The sequence below is a fragment of the Diospyros lotus genome, chromosome 2 (assembly GCF_014633365.1).
Source record: "Diospyros lotus cultivar Yz01 chromosome 2, ASM1463336v1, whole genome shotgun sequence".
NCBI classification, from domain to species: domain Eukaryota; kingdom Viridiplantae; phylum Streptophyta; class Magnoliopsida; order Ericales; family Ebenaceae; genus Diospyros; species Diospyros lotus.
Genome location: NC_068339.1, coordinates 3,678,670 through 3,701,213, shown reverse-complemented (window position 1 = coordinate 3,701,213; position 22,544 = coordinate 3,678,670). Strand labels below are relative to the sequence as shown.

Sequence of the window (22,544 nt, the reverse complement as noted above, 5' to 3'; positions counted from 1 at the left end):
GAACTCATAAGTCGTTTCTATACATTTGCCTTACAGAAGGTCCTTTCCAAAGACATTGTTAAACATTATAAAAGGATGGTAAAGTACATAAACTGAGAGTAATAATGTCAACGTTTACACACATGAGATGCACATGGGCCTATATAGTGCAGTACTCGTTCAAATCCACCTGCAGTGTTCTAAAAATGGTTCAGGCACCATTAATAAAAGGAGGGGCAGTGATAATACAAACGCCAGAAGAGTTTGATTTAGTACATAACACATTCAAGGTAACTGACCAGTGATCCATTTGCTCAAAATGGTTTTCTGGCGACTACAGGCACATGCACAACTGGTAGTTAACACTGACAACTACAAAATTACAAACCAATAGCTTTGTGATGGCTACATATCCATATGCTAATAGAACATTGTCGGTATAAAACCTCTGTGACATGCACATGCTAAGTACTAGGTACGCTGATGAGTTTCCACAGTATAAAAAGGTTATAAGCATCATAAAGAAACAAACCAACCTAGATTGCTGAATCAAGTAGAAAGTTCAGTTAACCCCACCTTCAACCAGGCAGATATTTCGGGAGTTGGTAGTAATAACAGAAGAAGGAACAATCCCACAAGTAGAAAAGCAAAGCGGTAAGCCAGGAAATTACCTTCATAGAAGTGGCAATAGAACCAGTTCCAACAGTAGTTAGTCTCTGGAAAAAGGAGGGATTCTCTTTCTCAATGACTTGGCTTACCTTTAGATGAGGCTGCTACACCATTACCAGATAATTCACTGTAATTGTTGTGCAATATAATGAAGATTGCAATACAAGCCCATAAAGAGTGTCTGACAACTATCACGTGGGCCTAAATTTTAAAAGCATAAGAAGAGGAATAAGAGTTTCGTTTCATTTCTCAATTATGACTGTTGCCGCATTCTAGGAGTTCTGACAATGGTGAAACCTATGCAAATGGGAAAAATGGAAAGAAATAAAGCAGAGTATCTTGACCAAAGGGCCATCTTGCAATCGATACAAAGCCCTCTTTTTATGGCAAACATAATCTAGCAGATTTTCCGCTCTAAAGAACTACTGTTCACTGTTTTCTGACTCTTGTTTGGCCCAGGTAGCAACTGGTGTTCATTGTCATTGGTTAGTCAGCAAGCTCAAGCTCCAGTGTTTTTATGGAAAGGTCATTACCCTTCAACTAAACTGCCTTATTGGGAAAATCCAAGAAACCGGAGAAAATTCCATGAATAGGAATGCTATGCCTGTGCTTTCCAACCAAACCACCTTATTTGAAAGATTAAAGAAACTGGATAATTTGATGGGCACGAACCTCGTATTTGCTGATGTAGCACTTTGAGGTTAGTAGTATGGAAAATCTACAATATACCTTCAATCACTTGATTTTCTTCAATCTTCATTCTGAAACAAAATTTTTTCAAATGTCCCATTCTGAGAAAACCAGTTGCTCCTACAAAAATCTCTACAAGAAAGCCCCTGGTTTGTATACCACATCTCTCTATCAAAACTTTTGAATGACTACTCAATAATTATTGCAAGTTACTTGCATGACTGTATGGAGGACAGGCAGCACGGTATCATTCAGCTGAACAACAGGATCCCAAGCTTAAACTTGAAGTTCCAAGTGCACCAAAAAATGCAACGAGCTTGAGATGTAACTTAATTTACAGCTTCAAAGAAAAGAACTTGAGGTTGCAAATGTCCTCTCTCACACATGGTAAGGACGTCATCCCAGCCACCAATTACCTGGGTATCAAATTTGGACTATGAACTAGACAAACAGAGGTAAAACAAATAAGGTAGCTTACTAGAATATAAGTTAATTTACCTTTACAGTTTTGTCATCATACATAACCCACTGTTCGTGGTTATGGCTATAAGCGAAGCAATGATAATGTTGGCCATAATAGCAAACCTAAAGTAAACATAGACAACTAGTTAGACAGATGCACGCTCCGAATCAAAAATCAAGCTGTATTAAAAATATCCAAATATACCTGGAAAAAGCAAAAAGACATAGCTATACCATCCATTGCAATTATAAGCAAACTACGGCTATTGAATGGTCCAGAATGAAAAAAAAAGACACAAATTATGGATGGTGCAAAATTTCTTCCCATATATTACAGCACTGTGGCTCTTATTGCTTCCTTGGGCAATATAAGAATAGACTAACCGAAAATTCACAGTATCTGCAGACCTGCATCAAACCAAAGGCACTCCAACTAATGTTCAAGGAGGCAAGTCTTGGTAGTCTGGCCTATACAACATGATCCAATATCAAGGAGAGACTAGAATCCAGCCAAGGGCTCAGAAAATCAAAGGGTCTCTCCTCAACTGTTCATGGTGCTAAGTGATAGAGAAAAGACAAAAAGGTACTATCCAAGTTCGGTAATTGACATTTGAATAATTAAATTTCAACTTTAATCATTAATAATAAGAAAGTGATAGAAGAACAAAAAAGCTAGTAGGAAACCCTTAAATATGACATGGGATAAAATTGTAACACAGCAAGTCCTTATCCAACAGTGCCTAAAGGAGACTTAAGGATTTATGGGAAAAAGTAATATAGCAAAGTCCTCGATAGACTATTATTATGGGATTGGGTTGTGACAAACTCCCCTCTCCCTTTAATTCCTAGTGTTCTCACCATGCCAGAAATCTATATCTCAATCTCATAGTCCCAAAATAGTTTATTGGCCTGCCCCACTCTTCCCGAGTTGGTTTTGATACCATTTGTAATACAATGGCCCACGACCAAAAGTGCTAGCTGAATGTAGTCTATGGGTTCATGAGGCCAAGTAATATAACAAAGACCTCCCCAAATAAACTATCAATGTGGGATTAGGTCATAATAGTAATGATCTTATAGAACATATGAGCATAGATGTGTAGAATTGGATTATGCAGAGGCTTGCAGTCCTTTAATGGGCCCTCTTCCTTCCTAGGGATCTGTGCCAATCACAATCCCTTATTTTCAGGTCATGACACTCTGCATGCCAAAAGGAATGCAATATTTTCCTCCAAATGCACCACTACTCTAACCAGCACTGCTCTCCAACCCATATTCCAGCCCACAACCCCCTCTTTATGCATTTCCAACACTGAACACAAGAAAACACAATTCCATCAGACGAAAATCAAGGTAATTGAACATAATGCCCTTGGTGCTACTTTCTGCAGAGGATGAAATTTCTGTCCTTTCTACACATCAAGCACCAAATCAGGATCACCTCTATCAAATATTTATCATCTATCAAAAGTTCCCCGCTATTTTGTGTTAGCTTTGATCTTCTTAGTATATTCTGTTTTCTGATAATTGATGTTCTAAGAATATTCAAATGATATCTCTGTTCTACAAAAGTCTTCCATTTTTCTTTCATAATTATAAAACCACTCATCTCTTTGAAATGCATTCATGGAAAAAAAAATCAACTATCAAGTACACATAGAAAACTCATCTTTAAGTTCACTATATATACATACCACCGAGACCAAGCAATGTTTGTTCTTCAGATCAAGTCCACGATAAAGGACACCAACATCTATTTCCGTATTTAGGGATGCCAATGTTGATGTAATGTCCTCTTTGCTTTCACAAGTATTCTGCCAACCCAGAACTGCATAACATAAACCACATGTAACTTTTATATTTCTTCCAGGATATACTAGTTTACAAGTAAGAGGACAATTCTCTCAATAACTTTTCAGCCACCTGTTATGAAAACATGTGGTGGAGATGAAAGATTATGATGTATATAGTTAAGTTTCCCACAGCCACCAGCCTCTGGGTCACAAGCTAGCTGGTGACTCACCTCCACAAGGTTCAGAAGTTCATCAAAGGAGCTTTCTTCACACATCACCTGAAAGATAAAGAAAGAACACAATATCAGTAAATACAAGTAAAACAATCATATTATCCAACAAAGAAACCTTATCACCTCCTGAGATCACTTCCACACAGAAAAATAAATATTCTGTTCAAAATTTTCTGCAAACAAGATATACCTTCATTGTTCGTAGTGCACTAGCATTAATATTATGAAAGAAAGAAGTGTACTTCAGGCGTCTGGACTCTAAACCACAATTGTAGCAATTCATCCTTTCAAAAATGTCCATTCCAAAAAGAGAATGTGCAATACAGGCAGAGTGTAAGCAATCCCAAGAGCCTGTGCAACTGCTTTCCACTGACTCTGTATCAGAAATACTGAAACTAGATGTAAATGAACGATGAAGGCAGTCAAATATTACTCCTAACACTTCAGAAGCATCGTTCATCTGAGCCTGTCAGTTGAAATAAACATTAATCAGAACTTTTCATAGCAGTAACCCAGCATCTACCTTCATGGTTAGTATATCATGAGAATTCAGGTTACAGACTTACAGCATAAGCTAAAACAAAAGCAAGGTGCAAGAATACAGTCATGTAACCTGCTGAAAAAAATTACTGTCTGGGTATAAGTTACTCAGAGCACTCCTGAGAGAAGTAGGGGCCACAGTCTCTCTTTGCAAATCTGTTGATGCCGTGCTCAGGGCAGTAAAAATATCATACAGTGCACAGGTAACACAAGGATCTCCAACATGCACATGCTTTGGCAGTGATCTCCCCAAAAATTCATCCCGAAAACGACTTACATGCCATAAGGACTGAAATGTCACAAACAGAAATATGTAACTCGGGCCACAGAGATGATATCCATACAAAAATGACTTTACCCACAGAAGTAGGGACATTCTGTAAACCAACCTGTATAATGACATTCAGAAAACAATTGTATTCACCAACTTCATTCTTCAAGCCAGTCCCATACAGACCTGCTCTATCCACATTTCCAGGTATGGCTTCATTAACTGCAATGCCAAAGTCATCCATTTCAGAGGACATCTTATGCAACCTCCTTCAATTAGAGACCAACAACAATTTCTCATGTGCATGAAATATCTTGGGAACAAGAGAAATACAATGGTAGAGGAAAGCACTTTAGCAAATTTTGGGAAATAAGCGAAGCAATTCTTGCTCAAGTTGCCGATACTGCAGTGTTAGCAATAAAAAGAGTAATAGGACAGGGGTTCAACCTGCCACATCTGACTTACTGGCCTCAACTGTCTCATTGGAAGATCAGACTAAATCAGTAAAGTGAATAGTAGTTGAAGCATAAGGTACATGTTGCCAATGTATAAATCTGTCTAAATGTTAAGTTACAGCAAAACCAGATGTAGGAGGACGTTATGGGTCTGAATGCAAAACTACATCTCAATCCCTAATTCATAAAGCTCATTGACAGTACACAAACTAGTGGCTAATGAGTAGGCGTGGATAGAATACAGCACTATGTACAACACTGGACAGTAACATTTCTTTGCAAACCTACAGTACCTAGTTTAAGACAAAGAGGGCAACCACACAGTGTAAGATGAACCAATGCCGTTAAAAAAGTGCAAGCTTTCAAGCATAAACTGGCCAACAACATCCCAAGCCTTAACCCTTCTAGGTTGAGTTGGCTACATGAATTTTATCTCTCTAATCATAGCTTTCCACAGACTCCATCCATGGCCATATCACTGTAAGGCCATAATAGAAACTGGTAAATCCATGAAAAACCCAAGCCTATAGTAGCTTCTTGTGAATTAACAGATGAGGTCAGATAAGCCAATTACATTGATAGCTCAATCGGACAAGTTTTCTAAAGAATTCAGTTCTGAAAATTCAAATCATACACACTTCCCTGGATCTAAAAATGTAATACTTAATTATCAAGCAAATTATCAAGCATAAGGAGAATAACATCATTGCAAAGAGTAATTAAGACAAATGAAACACAAAAGAGCAGAGCGAATTACAACACTTGAATACAAAGGGCAATAGTCAGTATTGAGCCAGTAAATGCAGGCTAAGGATGGATGGACTTCCAACAGGAATGTGTATGCAGGCATCCATTTTTTATGCTTACTGGTACTGGGAACCATACACCCTAATATTGAACACTAGCTAAGTCAAAGAAACTAAATCAACTAGAGAATTATGATTGTTAGTTGAGATCTAAATGTTTTTAAGTTGAAATATGATTTATAGCTCTTAAAATGGTGTGGATTCAGGGCACCTGAATATCATCTAGCTGTAACAAGCTTTACTCAATTGCACACGACCAAACAACAGAAAATAGGAAAACTATTTTATTGACAAATTTTCCTGTGCAACAGAGCATTAGAACCATCGTTTTTCCCACTGCAAAAGATTTTATGTTTTAGACTTTTAGTCATAACAAGTTTTACTCAATTGTAAAAAAACAAAGATCAGAAAATAAGAAATATATTTAAGGAAGATTTAGTTGCAAAAAGTTTTAGTTGCAACTTGAGAAGGATTTATGTTTCAGACCCATTGTTGTTTCTGCTGCCGAAGATTATATAAACTTATTCAGCCTAAAATCAACAGATGTCAGCAAAGAGTGAGTTAGTGGGAAAGCAATAATTTGTTGACAAATTATAAGGGAATGATCCTTTATCTTCATGGAAACCCAGAATAATTGTTAAAAGTGAATCCAATCCCAGAACCAGCTTCGCAGGGCCCATTTGACATTGCTTTCACTTTTGGCTTTTATGTCTGTGTCTTTCATTTTCATTTTTATAAAAAGAAAACTGAAGACATGTTTCATAGCTTTGATGTGGTATAGTCACAACCAACAACTCTATGAGAGCCATCAGACCATGAGGACTTCTCTCATGGTCACCCAGAGCTATTCTGGAAGTTGCAAACAACTCCTATGGGATCACTGGGAGCCGGATGGGTTGGCAGATGTCCAGTGACTAAGGTCCCAGATGGCAGAGAGGGTGGGGAGGGGGGAGAGAGAAAGAAAACAAAAAAGAAAAATGTGAAAATACTTGTTTTTTTTCCCCCAAATTTTTTGAAAATGAAAACAAGCAATCAAACACCATTTTTGGTTTTCATTTTTAAAATAATGAAAATGAAAACTGGAAGCTTGGAAAACAAATACTTCCTTGAGAAGGGGAAAAAAGAAAAAAGAAATCAAGATACACTTTGTCACATGGATAAAAGAGTACAAAGACGTAAGATACATACAAGGAAAACAACACCACAACAACCAAGGCACCAAACATAGACAAAAAGTATTCGAACAATTCTAGTAGTTGGCCTCTAGTTAAACAAAGAAATCAAGAGAATCCTTAACATCCACCTCCACAAAAATAAAACAGTAACATGAACTGATAAACTACTGGATAAAATGTCTCGTGTAATGTTAATGCAAACCAAAAAATTATATCTAAGAAACACATTAATACTCCAAAAATACTTGACCAGGGGCCTGCCTGCAGTGAGGAGGGCTAATGGTTCTTGACGTTAGCAGCCCTATTAACCACACGTCTTATACCCCTATTATTCTCCGTGCATTGAACTGTATCTAACTCTGCTCTGTTTCTTGATGTTACCAAAGGCAAAAACTTAAAATGAAATAAATTGGCACAAGGATAAATCAACCACACTACATCATTTAAAGTTCATAATGGTATACACCACTTTTTGAGCGGGCAAGGGCATTAGTCTACAGTAGTAAGACAAATATTACTAGGAATTAGTGAAAAAACTTGCACCAATACAAGTAACCTATCAACTTGATAAACTTCTTCCAATGACCTTAATCTGAAACCAAGAACCAATACCAGTAAAGTAAGTAGAACAAATTAACAGACAGCTAAAAGAGAGAGTTATCTTAAATAGCAGTTCATTATGAAATTCAATTCACCAATGTAATTTACAAAGACTCAAGAATTTCATGAATTTAAATGTTAATTGAAACCTGCAGAAGGGGCCAAACTGACTGAAAGTGGTCATTGTTTCTCCTGTTCTTTTCTTTCTTGGTACACAAGATAAACAATAAAAACAGGTAACACACCAGACCTTGATCCCACTAGCACTAGGTGAGGTTGGCTATATGGATTCTAGTTCGTCAATCATCTTTCTTCATACACAAAATGAAGATAAATAGTACCTAACTAGATTTTTGCTAAGAAAATAACCAAAATCTGAAGCCATCACACAAAAATTGCTAGGTGCCAATACAGAAAGATTATAGGATCTTCAGAAAGAATTTCATGGTAATAAAAACTGATAAAAAATGTGGAGAAAATCAGACAATGTCTTCAACATAGTTGAAATACCAGTCAGTCAAGCATCTTGTTATCCTATTGAAGACAGATATTTGCCAAAGCTGAAAGAATAATTTTGTATGAATGGTGTAAACATGATAGATGACAGAAAATTTAACAAGGCTTTGATGTACAGCTTTCTTAAGGTCAGCTTGGAATCTTTCTTCATCATCCTCCTCTACAAGTGATTGTCTCGACATCTTTGTTTCATTGTTTCCCATGTCAAAATTGTCTACATAAGCAAAGTAGCCTTTGATCAAATTAGTTCCTTACTCCTCAAAATGGATAAATTTAGGCACATCTTCTATTTTTCCTTTTTCCTTTTCTTTTTCTTTTTCTTTTTCTGTTTTGTGGACAAGGATAGTAAGGGAGAATTTAAGCAAATGCAGGCTAGTAGTGTACAAAGCTAATCCAGGTGATTACACGGTACAGATGATATCATTGAGTAGGCATTTCCAAAAAAACAAATTTTAATGCAAAGACACAATTAACACTGCCTAGAAAGGTATTACATGTATTCAAATATGAGGTCAAATGAATAGTCATGTTCTGAGTGCTCAAAAGGAGCTCCCTCCTAAGTTATTAGTTTCTCACTAGAAGCAAAACACTCAAGTAATACAACCTAAATGAACTTTTCCATTATTCAAAATGACATGAGATCAGAATATATCGTAGCAAGTTTTCTATTGATCTGAAATTGTCTAACAGACCTCAATTCAAATTCAAGAAAGGGTTATCTAACTGATGGTAGCCATAAAAATCCTCCTCCATTCATCGCACAAGGAGTTGCGTACAACCCTAAATCTGGGGGAGATCATAACCCATGTTAACATATCAATTTTCCCTTTAAATATCGTAAGCCTCGTTGCTCTGGCCTTTGACCAGCTTTGCAAAAGATACACTCTAAGTATGAAAGAGGCAGAGTTACAATCAAAATCTCCAAAATATAGTGTTCACAAGGATTCATATCTCAAGTAGTATATACTGATTTCAATACTAAATACAAACTTCTGGGAGTGCTGAGAGCTAGTTTTTTCGGTAACTACACCCTATGGTTCTTAGAACAATAAAAAAACAAAAAATCAAGAGCAAATATAAAAGAAAAGGGGGGAAAAAAAAAAAGAAAACTTTAAGCAATAACTATTGCCATAGGCAATCTCCATTCAATGAGTAAAACATAAAAGAACAAGATTGCTTTTACAACTAAGATCTGAGCACAACTTACTGTTGTCACCATGAAGACCATCCATAGATTTAACTTTTCCAATTTCAATATTCTTCTCCTCAGATGACACAATTTGATTCTTTGTGCCAACCAACTTGGCAGAATTATTTTGATGTCTACCTTTTTTAGCTGTCCACGATGGAAAACCATCTCTGAAATTCCTCCATTAGGTAAGCCTGCAAAAATAAATGGTGGCAAGAGCCAAGAGCTGTGAAAGCTACATGTCACTTCAAAATCAGATGCTTTACAGGATAATTGCTTACCTTGCTTAACTTTTGTATGATGGTGACCGTGAAAATTACTATTCCTGTGCACAGCTCCATCAATTGGTTTAACCACACCTTCTAAACCATTAGGAAATTCACTTTTCTGGGCTAAGCGTTCCTAGAAACTTGAAAGAATATAAGTTTTCTCGATATCTAAATGGAAACAAGAATGAGAAATTAAGTGCACCCTTTTTTAAGGACCTTTAACAGGATAATTATTCAAAATTCTAATTATGCACAGAAATTAACTTGGCAACAGGAAAGGTCAATTTCCACACCACTCCAACTAGGGCACAAACCCTCATAACAAGATGCTGACCTGTTTGCAATGTTTAAATTGTTCATGTAATGCTTGATCATCATCACTTGGCATCTCCATTGTCGTTCTAGTTGTCTTCTTATGTTGTTGAGCAAGGTGCTTCAGTTTAGCCTCATTTTCCATTCGTCTCTGATACTCCAGAGTTTCTTCAAGCTTTCTTTCTTCTTCTTCAAGTTCCATTCTGCGTCTAAATTCCTCTTCCTCTTGTTTTAAGGCATCAGCAGCACAAACAGAAACAAGGATTTCAGAATCCAAGTGATCTCCACTTGATGCATCTGGAGAAGAGCTGCAGCATAGCAGACATTTGCAGAACATTAAAATTCAACTATGACAAAACATCAAGATTCTAAGAAAAATAAATTGTAGAAGCATAGCATGTGATGTGCATTGTTGGAAGAACGAAACACATACGCTGATTCTACAATCTCATGGTGAAGCATAAGAACATTACCACCAGTAGCCTGAAATAGGTAAAATAATTAGCCCTAGATCCTGCATTTTTAACTAAATTAGAGCCGATGGAATAAGAACATCAACAAATGAAGAAGAAGATGAAGAAAGAGAAGGGCCTGGCAACACAGTTCAACCTTTGCATTCTTTGATTTTCTATTCTCCTTATTCTTTCTCTTATCCTTTGTGTTCTCATGTGCATATTTTGAATTATCAATTCCTCCGCCGCTGCTTTTTTTAGAGTCAAGTGCAAGTTCTGCTAAAAACGCTTCTCTTACAGCATCAGATTTCTCAGTGGCATCTTTTGCAGCCAGATCCTCCAAGTGTGCCTGGAAGGAGAGATTAATACCAGAGAACACTAAGCTTTATCTATGCAGATAAGAAAATAAAGCATTCAGTAATCATCAATAATAAAATCAAAAGGATTCGATACAAACCCGCAGAAATGACTTAATAAGAGGCAGTAGTATTGATTGATAATCATAGGCTGATACAAGCTCAAGCTTAACTTCCATCTGCTGCATTCCAGAGAGATTCTGCATCATTCTGGCATCAAGTTTGCTGAGCTGCGAGATCAAACAAGCAAGATATGCAGCAAGAATGAGTAATGTCATTTTTCTTAATTTATTTTGGCTACAGAAAAATCATCTAGAAGCAAACATAACCAACCTCTGTGGCCAACTGCTCTTTCTGCCTCTGAATTGCAACTTCTATGCAAGAGTCCACTTGATGCAGATAGTCCTTCATTCTCCAATCATCCTCTTCACCAGATTCCAGATCGCATAGACGGGAAGTCACACCACCATAAGATTCCTCAAATGGAAATCGACTACCATTCAGACTTTCTGCTTCTTTAAGAATATTTGATATGGCATCCAACTCAAAGCTGCTGCTACCACCATCAGTAAGGTCCTCTTTCCGCTTTCTTAAACTTTGACAGACAAATTCTGAACCATTCTCCCTTTTCTTTCCTTCTTCAAGGCAAAGGTCCTCCACTGCCTGCACAGCTTTCTTATAGCTCAAATGCTCACATTTTCCACGACACATACTTTGTAGACAGGACAAGTCCTCATGGAGCATTTGGAGAACTTCCATCCCTTGCTGCTTTTTCTCTTCTTTCATGCGTGTCCAAGTTACCAATTGCTCCCCACTTGTGGGACCCATGAATATCCATGACAACAATGCATCAGTATCAAGTAAAACCTGATTTCCATAGCCAACATCAGATGAAATTGGTCCTACAGCATCATTGGTAGTAGAATTATGGGAGTTGGGAGACGGTAGTTTGCATGGAAAGAATAGCTCATCCAAAATGAAACAGGATGCATCTTCATTAAGAACAATCTTCTCCATAATTTCAGCCACTTGGCGGCCAGTGCCATCAGTGGCACCACTCTTCTCAGAATATCTACCTATGCCACAAGAATGAGATAGCTCCTGCAAGTATTTTAGGACTTTTCTAAGTTCAGAAGCTCCCAAAAAGCAGATGCATGTCGGTGTCTGGTCAATACCATAGTTGAGAAGCTGAGAACCAGAGGCAAGACCCTGTAGCTCATCCACCGTGTATTGCATTACCTTGTTAAGGTGACTTGCAGCAAGGTATTTATGATTAATAAGCACCTGGAATATGTTATGAATTTTCTCAAGAACCTTTGCACGCTCATTGTCATCCGACACAGGCCAGCTTTCAGGTGGGAAATTTGCCTTTCCACCCTGATTGCCATCAAGGTCCTTCCACCTAATGTCACAGACTTTATCATAATGTTTACACTCCAGTGACTCCACACAATCCACATTACGGCCGTCCCCAATTTTCTCTTTTGGAGAGGACATGTCCAATGCATCTTCAGAACAACAATTATCAGTTGGGCAGTCTTTACATTCCTCTGTATCATTATTTGGGTATGACCCGCCAAGAAACTCAGGAGCTTTCAATTTGTTCTGAACCATTTTAGCTGCAGCATTGACATCTAATGGTTTCCAAGAACTGTTAAGAAGCATATCAATCCATTCATTATCAACATTTTGAGGCAACATAGATTGCATCTCGGGCAGGAGATTCCTCATGTGCTCTTGCAGAACATGTTGCATGTGGGATTCTGAGTCAGAAAATATCTCACTGCAGCGATAGCATAGCCAGAATTTCCATGTGCCATTAGCTTCAGCAAATGACATAGCTTCTGATATGACTTCATTCGCTAAATTATCCTTTCGGGAACTGAAGTGTGCCTTCAATGCTGAAGTCTTAATTCGGAGCAAGTCTTTCTTCATGTCCAAGCTCACGGCATTCCAGTATGACCTTACCCAGTCCTTCCTCTCTGCAGTGGATGCACTCCTCTTCATGTTTCCAGATTTCCTTCTCTCACCCATTCTATGAGCACCAGACCCAGAAGACGAGTCTAGAGTCTTACTGACATCATTTTGTGATTGAGGTGAGTCAGACTTCTGCTGTAGCAACCTCGCAGCAGCCACCCGAACTTCAATTTCCTTCCTTCTTTCTTCAGGTGTCTTAGTTGCCTTTTTTATTTCATTCGGTCGCCTTGCTTGCACCATAGGGTCCGCCGGGACAATCTTAGAAATCAGTCTAACCCCACCCCCAAGGCTCTCAAGGCTCTTTATCCAAGTTGAAATTGAAGCTCTGTTTGATTTCTCAATTAATGATTTCTCAATTAATGATCGAAGCTCACCCTGCACGTGCCCAATCCGCGCATCAGCGGTTGATATCTTCTGCTGACTCTCGTCCAGCAAGCTCTCTTTTGCGGGATCAACCGGATTTTCAATCGCCAACGCACGCTCACACTCCTGCACCACCTCTTCATACTCATTGGCCACCTCATACAACAATTTCGCGTAAAAATGCGCAAACTCAATGGAGTTAGGCGACAATGAGACGGCTTGCTTGGCAGACCCGATCGCGTTCTTGAAATGCCGCTGCTTCGCATTGGGATCATCAATAATCGAAGCAAGCTGTACACACACACTGCCCTGAACTCGGTGAATCAAAGCCGCGTGAGCCGAGCTCTCGTGCTTAACAAACATGTCCTTCATGAGCCTCAGGGCTTTCGTGTGGTTCCCCCGCCGGAGCGCCGTCAGAGCTCGCTCGCATTCGAGCTTGATCGCCGAGTAAGACGAAGCGCCCGATTCAACCACCGAACCTTCGATCTTACTCTTCTCCTGTTCCTCCATTGCGGAATTCGAATTTACCTTCTGCTCCCTCTCCACTGAGCTCTTAACACCATCCGCGGAAACCTCCGCCGGCGACGCCTTGGCCCGCGGCGCCGCGTTCCGCTTCTTATGGCCCATCGATGAAACCCTTTCCGCACGCGTATTTATGTACAGCTATATAGATAAATACTGCAGAGAGGAGAGATAGAGAAACTTACTTCGAATAGACAAATGAGGAGAAAATTGGTTGTAGATAGAGAAAAATGCGAAGGTTCGAGTTTGAATCTCGCCGGAGCAGAACGAAACGCCCGTGAAGAGCCCGAAGAAGATCGATTGCCGGCGACAGTTGGGGGGCGCATATGCAGAGTGTACGGCCCTTTGTGTTTCTCTCTCCCTCTGTGTGTGTGTCTATATATATTTCGATATTCACACAACTAACCAGCCGGTGGGAATCGGGGGGGGGGGGGGGGGGGGGGGGGAGCATTGGATTTGGGAATTGGGGACGCACTTTTCCTGTGTGTCTGTGACCGTTTGGAGAGCGAGAAAATAGAGAGAAAATAAACTCCGTCGCAGAAAGGAAAGGAAGATTTAATTTGGGCTAATTACAAATGCTAATGGGTCGGGTTGGGCTGCAAACAAACAGCGCTGCTACTGCTCCATTTGGTTTGATTTGGGCTCCTCCTTTTAAGTTAGTTTATTTCCTGATTTTAAAATTTGATTAGCAAATCAGTTAAGTTTGAATAATTTTTTTATTATTGCTTTCTTTAATTTTTTAAAATAAAATATTATTTTATTTTATTAACAAGACTTTTAATATTAAATAATATGTACTTATATAATACTACAAAGATGGCTCATGCTAATGCACACAAGTATGAAATAAAATATTCTAAATAAAAATTACTTGATGGTTAAAATTTATTTTTTTTATGCTCTTTTTTAAAAAGGTGAATTTTGTTGATGGTAAAACTATTATTTTTCTATTATAACTAGAAATTAATGCAAAATATATAAAAATCTTTTTAAAAAAACACCAAACCAAGTATTCGCTTAAATAATAGGAAAATATATACATGTATATTATAATTTGTGTATTAAAATATTTTTAATATTATCAATAAAAAGTTAATTTTATCTTTACTTTGTTCTTCAATTTACAAATATCCCTCTTGATGTCATTTCAAATATCAACTATTTAGAACTCATTTGAAATATTTGATTTTTTTGGATGTAAATCCAGATAGGATTTGAACTCAAACCATAAACCTATCTTGGGTTAAGGTGATCCCATATTGAGTGATTAGATGTTTGACTTAATAAAATTTTGTTCATTAAAATAAATAAAATAAAAATTAAATATAACTTAAAATCTTAATTTGTAAACAAATCGAATTTGAACTCAATAAAATTCAACTCGTTAACTCATGAGTTGATTCGATTAGAAATTCGCAAACAGGCTCGATTAGAAGTTCACGATTAATTCATGAAAACAACTTTATTTATAAATATATTATTTTATAATTAAATAATATATGTATATATTCGATATATATTTTATAAATATATTATTTAACATATGTACATATATATACATATCATCATTATATCATTTATTAGATTTAGTGATGCAATTTCTCTATTTAAGAAACTCATTTTTTGCTTCTCTCTCCCGTTCTCTTTGTTGCCTATTCTTTTTTTCTTTAATAGTCTATATTGTTTGTTCTACTTCTCTTCTCCATCTTCCTCTCATTGCTGACCATTGCTACATTCTCTCTTTGGTCGTCGCTATATACCATTTTTTCTATTGCCGCCCTCACACAATCTCATTTTTTAGTGATGGCAAGCTTAACCCTAAGCTCAGTTCTTCAACTGAATTGACGAGTTGAGCTCAAGCTTAAGTTTGTTGAGTCAAGTTGAGCAAAACCTAGCAAAACTCGACTCATGATTATAATTCTAAATCTATCTACACAATTTAACTAAACAAACATTTAAATTTAAAATTATTTCTATCCAAATGGATAAATTCCCCGGTGAACTGCACTCGTGGCCATTCTTACCTCCCTTCCCTTGAAAGAAAGTTGTGAACCTAACCCAAGTCATCAATTAAACAAATGTGACCACATTTTGTCCTTAGTTAAGGTTAAAAAGGAGTTAATTTTGTATACAATATATTCTTAATTTGTAATAAAAAAAAATGGCATTAGGGTAAAGTCAAATTTTGTTTACTTCTTCCTTCATTAGATTTTCCCTTTCCCAACTCTTACCCATGTAAAATACACTTTAATATCGAATCACTAAACTCAACAAAAAACAATGATTCGAAACCTATCTCATGTGTTAAATATGTTACTAATAACTGAACAAAAAATAATAATAATTTGTAACATAAAAATCACAATCGAGAGCAACCATACAACTACCAAGGTTCATCCTCAAAACAACTAACAATAACAGTAGCAATATCAAAATTTTATCTATTATATAAGTCAGTTACATGAATTTTAATTTTTATTCATTATACACAAGCCAGGGCTTGACCCAGTTTTGTTCCTCGAACTATTAGTTGTACCGGGGCCAGCCCACTAAAAGCATCAGAGATTCAACCAGGCCCATTAGGATTGAACAGTTTTAAGTGGGCATTTAAATAGGTTGCTCTTAATTTCACACCACAGCCAGCCGAAACGAGGTACATACTACTAGGAGTCCACTTCCCACAACAAAACTGATTAGCTACAATCACGGACCCAAAACACCCATCATCAACTACAATAGGTGCATCCGTTCCACGTAAGATTGGAGTAGCCATCTGCTAAGAGGCTCCCCATAACCCACAAAACACCCAGTATTGTTGTTCTCAGTGAAGAAAGGAAAGCTGAACATACCTAGCAGATTCCGCACTGCATCCCTGACCAAGGAAGCTCCTGTGACCCTGCTGCGCCGGCCCCACCCCGTCACAATGTCAATGCGGCTGGGACAAGAACCCGACGCAAGCATTTGTTTACGAAACCAGGCAAGTGTCCGGGAAAGTGCTATCACTGCAGTTCCGTCTGACATAACATGCAGGTTGATGAGCCAATAACATGAACTTTTCTGCTTAAGTGCATCTGGGTACACATTCTTCTCTGCAGCCACCTCCCAAACAGATCCAGCCTCCTCCTTGAGTCCTGACTTGTGCAGAAAGTCTACCACTGCATCAACAAGTCCCCTCTTGCTCTCTCTGTCTTCGCTGTGCAGCAGGTCCAGGAAGCTTCTCATATGATCACGCACGTTCTGGCCATCAGGTCCAGCGCCTGGCATTGACAGTAGAAATGCATGTGCTGGGTGGCCCGTGGTAGCCATGAGCTCACAGCAAAAACCCATGTCAAAAGGTGTTTGGGCCTCAGTGCAACAACTGAGGAGTAAAGTGTAAGTCTGAAGCGAAGGGCTTAGCCCCAAACTAAGCATGTCCTGGAGCAAATTGTATGCATCGGACAGCTGATGTACCCGAAGAAAAGCACTGAGAAGGGAATTGCATATAGGAACGTTGGGGCGCAAACCCGCATTGAGCATAGCTTGATACCAACCCAAAGCCTTTTCTGAATTCCCAGCCTTTCCCCACAGGTCCACGAGGAGACCATAAACAGGCTCATCAGGTACCCAGTTCTTCTGTTTCATTTCTGCAAAAACTGCTTCAGCTTCTTCAAGATATCCAGAATGGCCAAGAGCTTCCATTACGATGTTGTAGGTCACATTGTCTGGCTCAAATCCTGCATCTTGCATCTGATAATAAAGCCCTAATGCACTTGGATAGTTCCTTGCTTTGGCATGCAAAGCAATCATGATATTATATGTTACCAAGTTGGGTTGGCAGCCCTGACTAACCATTTCAGTGAATAGCTTATGGGCAGCATTCAAGTTGCCGGCTTTACCAAGGCAATTGATGATGACACTGTAAGTGAAAGTGTCTGGAGAGAGGCCAGCCTCTTGCATTCTCCAATACATGTACATTGCAAAATCAAGATAGCCGGCTTTAGCATGGATGTCAATTAACGTACAGTACGTGACACGATCAGGTTCACACCCTGATTCCTGCATTTGCTTGAAAACATTGACTGCCTCATTCAAATAGTTTGCACGACCATAACTGTGAATGAGACGGTTATATGTCACAACATTGGGCTGACATCCATCCTCAATCATCTCACCGAGTAACTTGTTTATTGCACCAAATTGCCTGACACGGCCAAGGATGCCAATCATGGTGGTGTAAGTATGCCCATCATGCTTGAATCCAACTTGTTGCTTCAACCAATAGAAGAAGTTAAGAGCAACTGAATGGTCTTGAAGGTGCTTAAGGATTTGGTTTGCCTGATATACATTCATCGAACAGTTAAGCCTTCGCAAAGCCTCTTCTGTAGCAGGGCCCCATTTCAATTGTTGCAACATTTCAGAAACTGTTTCCACCACATGGCCATTGGTTGTGAACTGCCTACCCACTGGAGAAATTCTCATGGGTACTTTTGCCTCCCTTGGGAGTATGTTTAAACCTTCTGCAATGTCCCTTCTGAACCTTCCTTCAGAAGTCTGTACGGCAGACCTATTTGTATTGCCTCTTGATCTATTGGGCAAAAACCTTTTTCTATCTTGAAAATCTGAGGATACACCACAATTGCTAGCAGAATTCCCTGTTCCATTGCTAGGGATATTGTTGAAACCTTTAACAGAACTGGACTTTTCACTTTTACCTTTCCCACCATGATAGTTACCTTTTGGGTTTGATGCAGAGGCTGCCCCAGCAGATGTTTTTCCATGGACTTTATCCTTTCTATATGTTTTCACATTTGCAGATTTGGTGTTGGACATAGGCCTCATTTGATCAACCATACAACTCTGAGGTGAGCTAAGAACTCCAAACCCATCTGACATAGGAATCTTATAATTAACTAAATCAGACAGAAAACCTACGGCTGCAATGCCAACCTTAACAAACTGGTCAGCAATGGGAGGTGATGAGTGCACCATGTCTTTTTGAACACCTTTTATGCTACATACTGCATGATCTGTCCTTCCCAAAGAACTGGCAGTTGATATAACTTGGGGTAGAGAAGCTGGGCGTTGGACATTCTCGACTTTGTGACAACTTATCATTTTGCCCGCATCTGCAGATATCATAGAGCCTGGCCTTGCTTTAGTTGTGGATGCTAAGGTGGGTGGTGTTTGTGCATTGCACACATCTTCCCCAGTATGCTGCTTTCTTGATACACAAGTTTCATCATCAGTACAAGTGCATGAACTTCCATCTGAAGCACTACTTCGTGACCCACTAAAGAAAAATGACCTAGCAGACTGGGAAAGGGTACCGAGTTGCTTAGTTCGTAACATAATCTGCAGAATCAGTTCAAGAAAAAACAAGAAGAAGAAAACAAGAAAATATTAGTCACCCCTCCTAACAGGCAGGTCCATACAGTTGTCAAATAATTAACTCGCATCTCATTTCAAGCAAGAAACAACATACTCATTTATAATCATGTATGCCTATTTTCTCATTTCAGGCTAGCTGATCAACACAAAAGGTGTTCTGTTCTAATCTAAATGACAGATTAATAAAAAACCAATCAGGAAGAAACTAAACAGTTACTGATACATAGTGGAACACCCCCCCCCCCCCCCCCCTCGCGCATGCGGGGAAGAAGAAGGAGAAGAAAAACTATAGTTTTAAAGATAACAATTGTGGTTTTGCCCCTTGCTCCTGCTTCAGGTGGAGCAGCAGCTCTACCCCAGTGATGACAGGAGGCTTTGAATTGATCCAGCAATTTGAAATCACTTCATTGAGCTGAAATAGTTAAGTCACAGATTCAAATGGAAAACAGATCTAAAGGGTACACGAATGCCCTGAGATAACAACAGAATATTTCACAGTTATTGAGCCAACAAAAAGGGAGAACAAAAATAGAAATTGCACTGATCAAAGTTGTCACAAGTTCTGTAATGCAGCCATTTATCTAGCAAAACCACAAAAACTAACAGTCATTTTTTTCTTTTTTTCTTCTTTTTGCTAAGAGTAGTTTTTTCTGTTTTGATAAGCAAAAGATTATGTATAATATTAACAACACTAAAAGAGTGCAACCTCAGTACACCAAGCGAATAAGGAAAGTAAACTAAAGCCTATCTCCTAAACTGATCTAACCTATAAGGTGAATGTAAGAAAAAGAAAATTTATTGTGGTCTCCTTTAACCCAAGAAAAGTAAAGGAAATAATTAAGCTTAGATGATGACAGCAAGTAGAGAAACATCATTCTTCAACAAAGTACCCGATACTTAAAACACCACGACCATGTGGGTAACCTCACAAACGACCAAAACTCTTCAAGATAGATTTCAATTCAACTAACATATAATTATACAATCTCAATAAACCCTAAATTTCAACCAAGCAATAGAAATGCTTCACCCAGTAACATTGTCCAAGTAGAATGTACTCACGTGAAAATGTCAACATTTCACCATAATAAAAAGCAGGAAAAAAAATTAGATTTTAAATTATTGCCAGGATAACATGCATATTTCATATTAATGCTTGCAAACTTTAGACAAATACAGTTCAAGAGGAAGGGACTGAATGTTAAGGGAAGGCAAAAGGAAAATGTCAACTAATGGAAGCAAGGAAACCACTTGTGTAATCACCTCTAACATAAATAAGAAAAAAAATGTCTCATTAAATTTGTTTTTGGCCTTTGTACCTAAAAAAAGAAGAAAAATAAGACATGATTAAGTTTCCAAGTAATCACATATCCTACAACATACCAAGTCTTTATTCTATTATATGGGACAGCTACATGAATTCTACCTTTTCATTTATTTCTATCTATGGCATAATTTTCTGTAAGGCCACCATAATTAATATCGCCTAAGTGTATCTGACCGCACTCTTCTGATCTTCCTCTACTTCTTTGCTAAAATATTTGTTCCATTCATTGGTATTCTTCTCACATAAGCCTTTATTGTTATTCTTCTCACATGAACAAACTATTTTAGTCTGATTTACGTATGTTATCTTTAATAAGAGCCACTATGACGTTATTATGAATAACCTCATTTATAATTTTATCTTTTCTGCTATAGCCACACATCCATCTTAGCATCCCCATCTCAGTTACATTTATATTTTATACATGATGGTGCTTTCCTAACCAACATTCTGTGCCGCCAGACAACAAAACTTGTCTCTTAGCTAACTTACAAAATTTCATTTTAGCCTTAATGGGTACAAGTAATCACACAAATGTGAGTATTTTTATCAAGAAAGTGCAATATGAGGTTGTCCAAACCATCAACTCCAGAAACCCAAACTATATATAGTATATGCTAGTGAGAAGTACATCTACTCCTAAAGAGCAGAGGTACAGTACTCCACCAGAATTGACGGGTTCAGATCAGCCCCATTCTACATCAGAAATAGAAATCCCCTTCTACTCAAATGAAGATCAACATCGAGATACACACCGTCACAACTTCGACCAGCAAATTTTATTGCTCCTTTCCGAGCAGACATACAAAAGCATCAATCAACCGCAATTATTGGGCGAAATCAACAAAATCCACAAGCGAAAACACTTGACTAGATACAAAACAAACCATTCGACGGCCAACGGCTGAAACAAAGCGGAAGAGCTGAAACCCACAGACAGGGCAACCAATTCACGGCAGAAAGGAGAGAAATTGAGAGAGCGAGTACCTGAAATGGTTTGAAGCCTCTTGGGAGGCCACCGAGGGGCGGAGCTATAGAGAGAGACGGAAAGTTCTTGAGAGAGAAAGAGGAGGAAGGAGAAGGATGACGAAGGCGGCTCTCTTCGCTGCAGTCAAGCCGCGTTAGAGAGAGTCTCCAAAGTAATGGGCATTGACGTCGTCGGAGCCTTCTCCGCCTTTACCCTACTCACTCCCCTTTTATTTGCCGCTTGATATTTTAATTAAGTTTGGCCCTTCCCCGCTAAAGTTGTCAGTTTTATTTATGTTTCTTTTTTCTTTTTTAATGAAAATGGTATTTACACACTTAATTATAATAATTTTAATAAAATTTGTAATTTTTGCCTTGATAAATGCTACGTTTAGATGTTTAAATTTCTATCAAATCTTCTCTACATCGTTGTTTTATTTTTGAAATAATAATCTTATTAGAGATGTACAAGATTAGACGATGTAATTAATAATTTTATTAATTTTGTGTTTATTTTCATTTTCTATCAAAACATGAAAACTAAACATTTGTAAATGGTGATGTCATTTTAAAAAAAATAAAAATAAAAATTGAATTCCTTTCGTTAATAAAAGGATGTGGCTAAGCCGATGATCTCCCATCAGTTTGATTACCATCCGGCGTACAGGTTTCCATTATGTGGATCCAACGGTCAAAACAGTGAGAGTGCGTCGGAGCTCCGTGGAAGAGCAGTCAGCGTAGCAATAGACGCGTATGACTTTGAATTGCCAACGTGGACATAACCATCATCTCATACGACATATGAATCTGATATTTGCCTTGTCCCCTACGAAAGCCCATAGTAGTCATTTTGCAATGAGTGAACTGCAAGGTCATATGCTGGCTAATGAGATAAAAGACACGTGGTAGCCCAACACCATCTACGGATTCATGAGCCCATCTTGTGGGGAGCGGCCCGACTAGATTGATGGACAAATTTGGGCCGATGTTTGTGAACGTTTTAAAGGAGCCCAGTATAAGATTGGGCCGGGGTATGATCCAGTTATTTGACAACGTTTAACGGCATGATGATGATTAAATTGTTAATTAATATAATGTAAGAAGTAGCATTTAGACACTGGGCAACGAAAATGCTGATGAATATGAAGTAAGATTTATCTTACAAGAAGTTCACATTAAGGGCACGTTTGGGAGATCGTTGATAGCATGAAAAAAAAGAGTTGTTTTAAATATAAAAAAGTGCAACGGGGCTTGC

At 38.2% G+C, this 22,544-nt stretch overlaps 2 protein-coding genes across 3 annotated transcripts; both read right to left on the bottom strand.

The window, feature by feature from the left end:
* Window positions 1-854: 854 nt before the first annotated feature.
* LOC127794247 (uncharacterized) lies at window positions 855-14,140 on the bottom strand. Its single transcript, XM_052325192.1, has 14 exons — window positions 11,101-14,140; window positions 10,869-10,997; window positions 10,569-10,760; window positions 10,393-10,442; window positions 9,982-10,267; window positions 9,397-9,780; window positions 8,184-8,371; window positions 4,756-4,906; window positions 4,440-4,655; window positions 4,017-4,292; window positions 3,724-3,871; window positions 3,495-3,628; window positions 1,837-1,923; window positions 855-1,754 (listed from the first exon to the last, which is right to left on the bottom strand). Exons 1-14 carry the CDS (start codon window positions 13,732-13,734, stop codon window positions 1,668-1,670), a joined length of 4,962 nt encoding a protein of 1,653 aa, XP_052181152.1. The 5' UTR covers window positions 13,735-14,140; the 3' UTR covers window positions 855-1,667.
* A 1,904-nt stretch (window positions 14,141-16,044) lies between these two features.
* Window positions 16,045-21,512, bottom strand: LOC127793821 (pentatricopeptide repeat-containing protein At1g74750-like). Of its 2 annotated transcripts, none has more exons than XM_052324563.1 (2): window positions 21,211-21,512; window positions 16,045-18,960 (listed from the first exon to the last, which is right to left on the bottom strand). In XM_052324563.1, the coding sequence occupies exons 1-2, from the start codon at window positions 21,211-21,213 to the stop codon at window positions 16,360-16,362; spliced, it is 2,604 nt and encodes an 867-aa protein (XP_052180523.1). In that variant the 5' UTR covers window positions 21,214-21,512; the 3' UTR covers window positions 16,045-16,359. The 2 variants fall into 2 exon arrangements, with proteins under 2 accessions (XP_052180523.1, XP_052180524.1); XM_052324564.1 differs by having other exon boundaries at window positions 21,311-21,512.
* Between the last annotated feature and the right edge of the window lie 1,032 nt (window positions 21,513-22,544).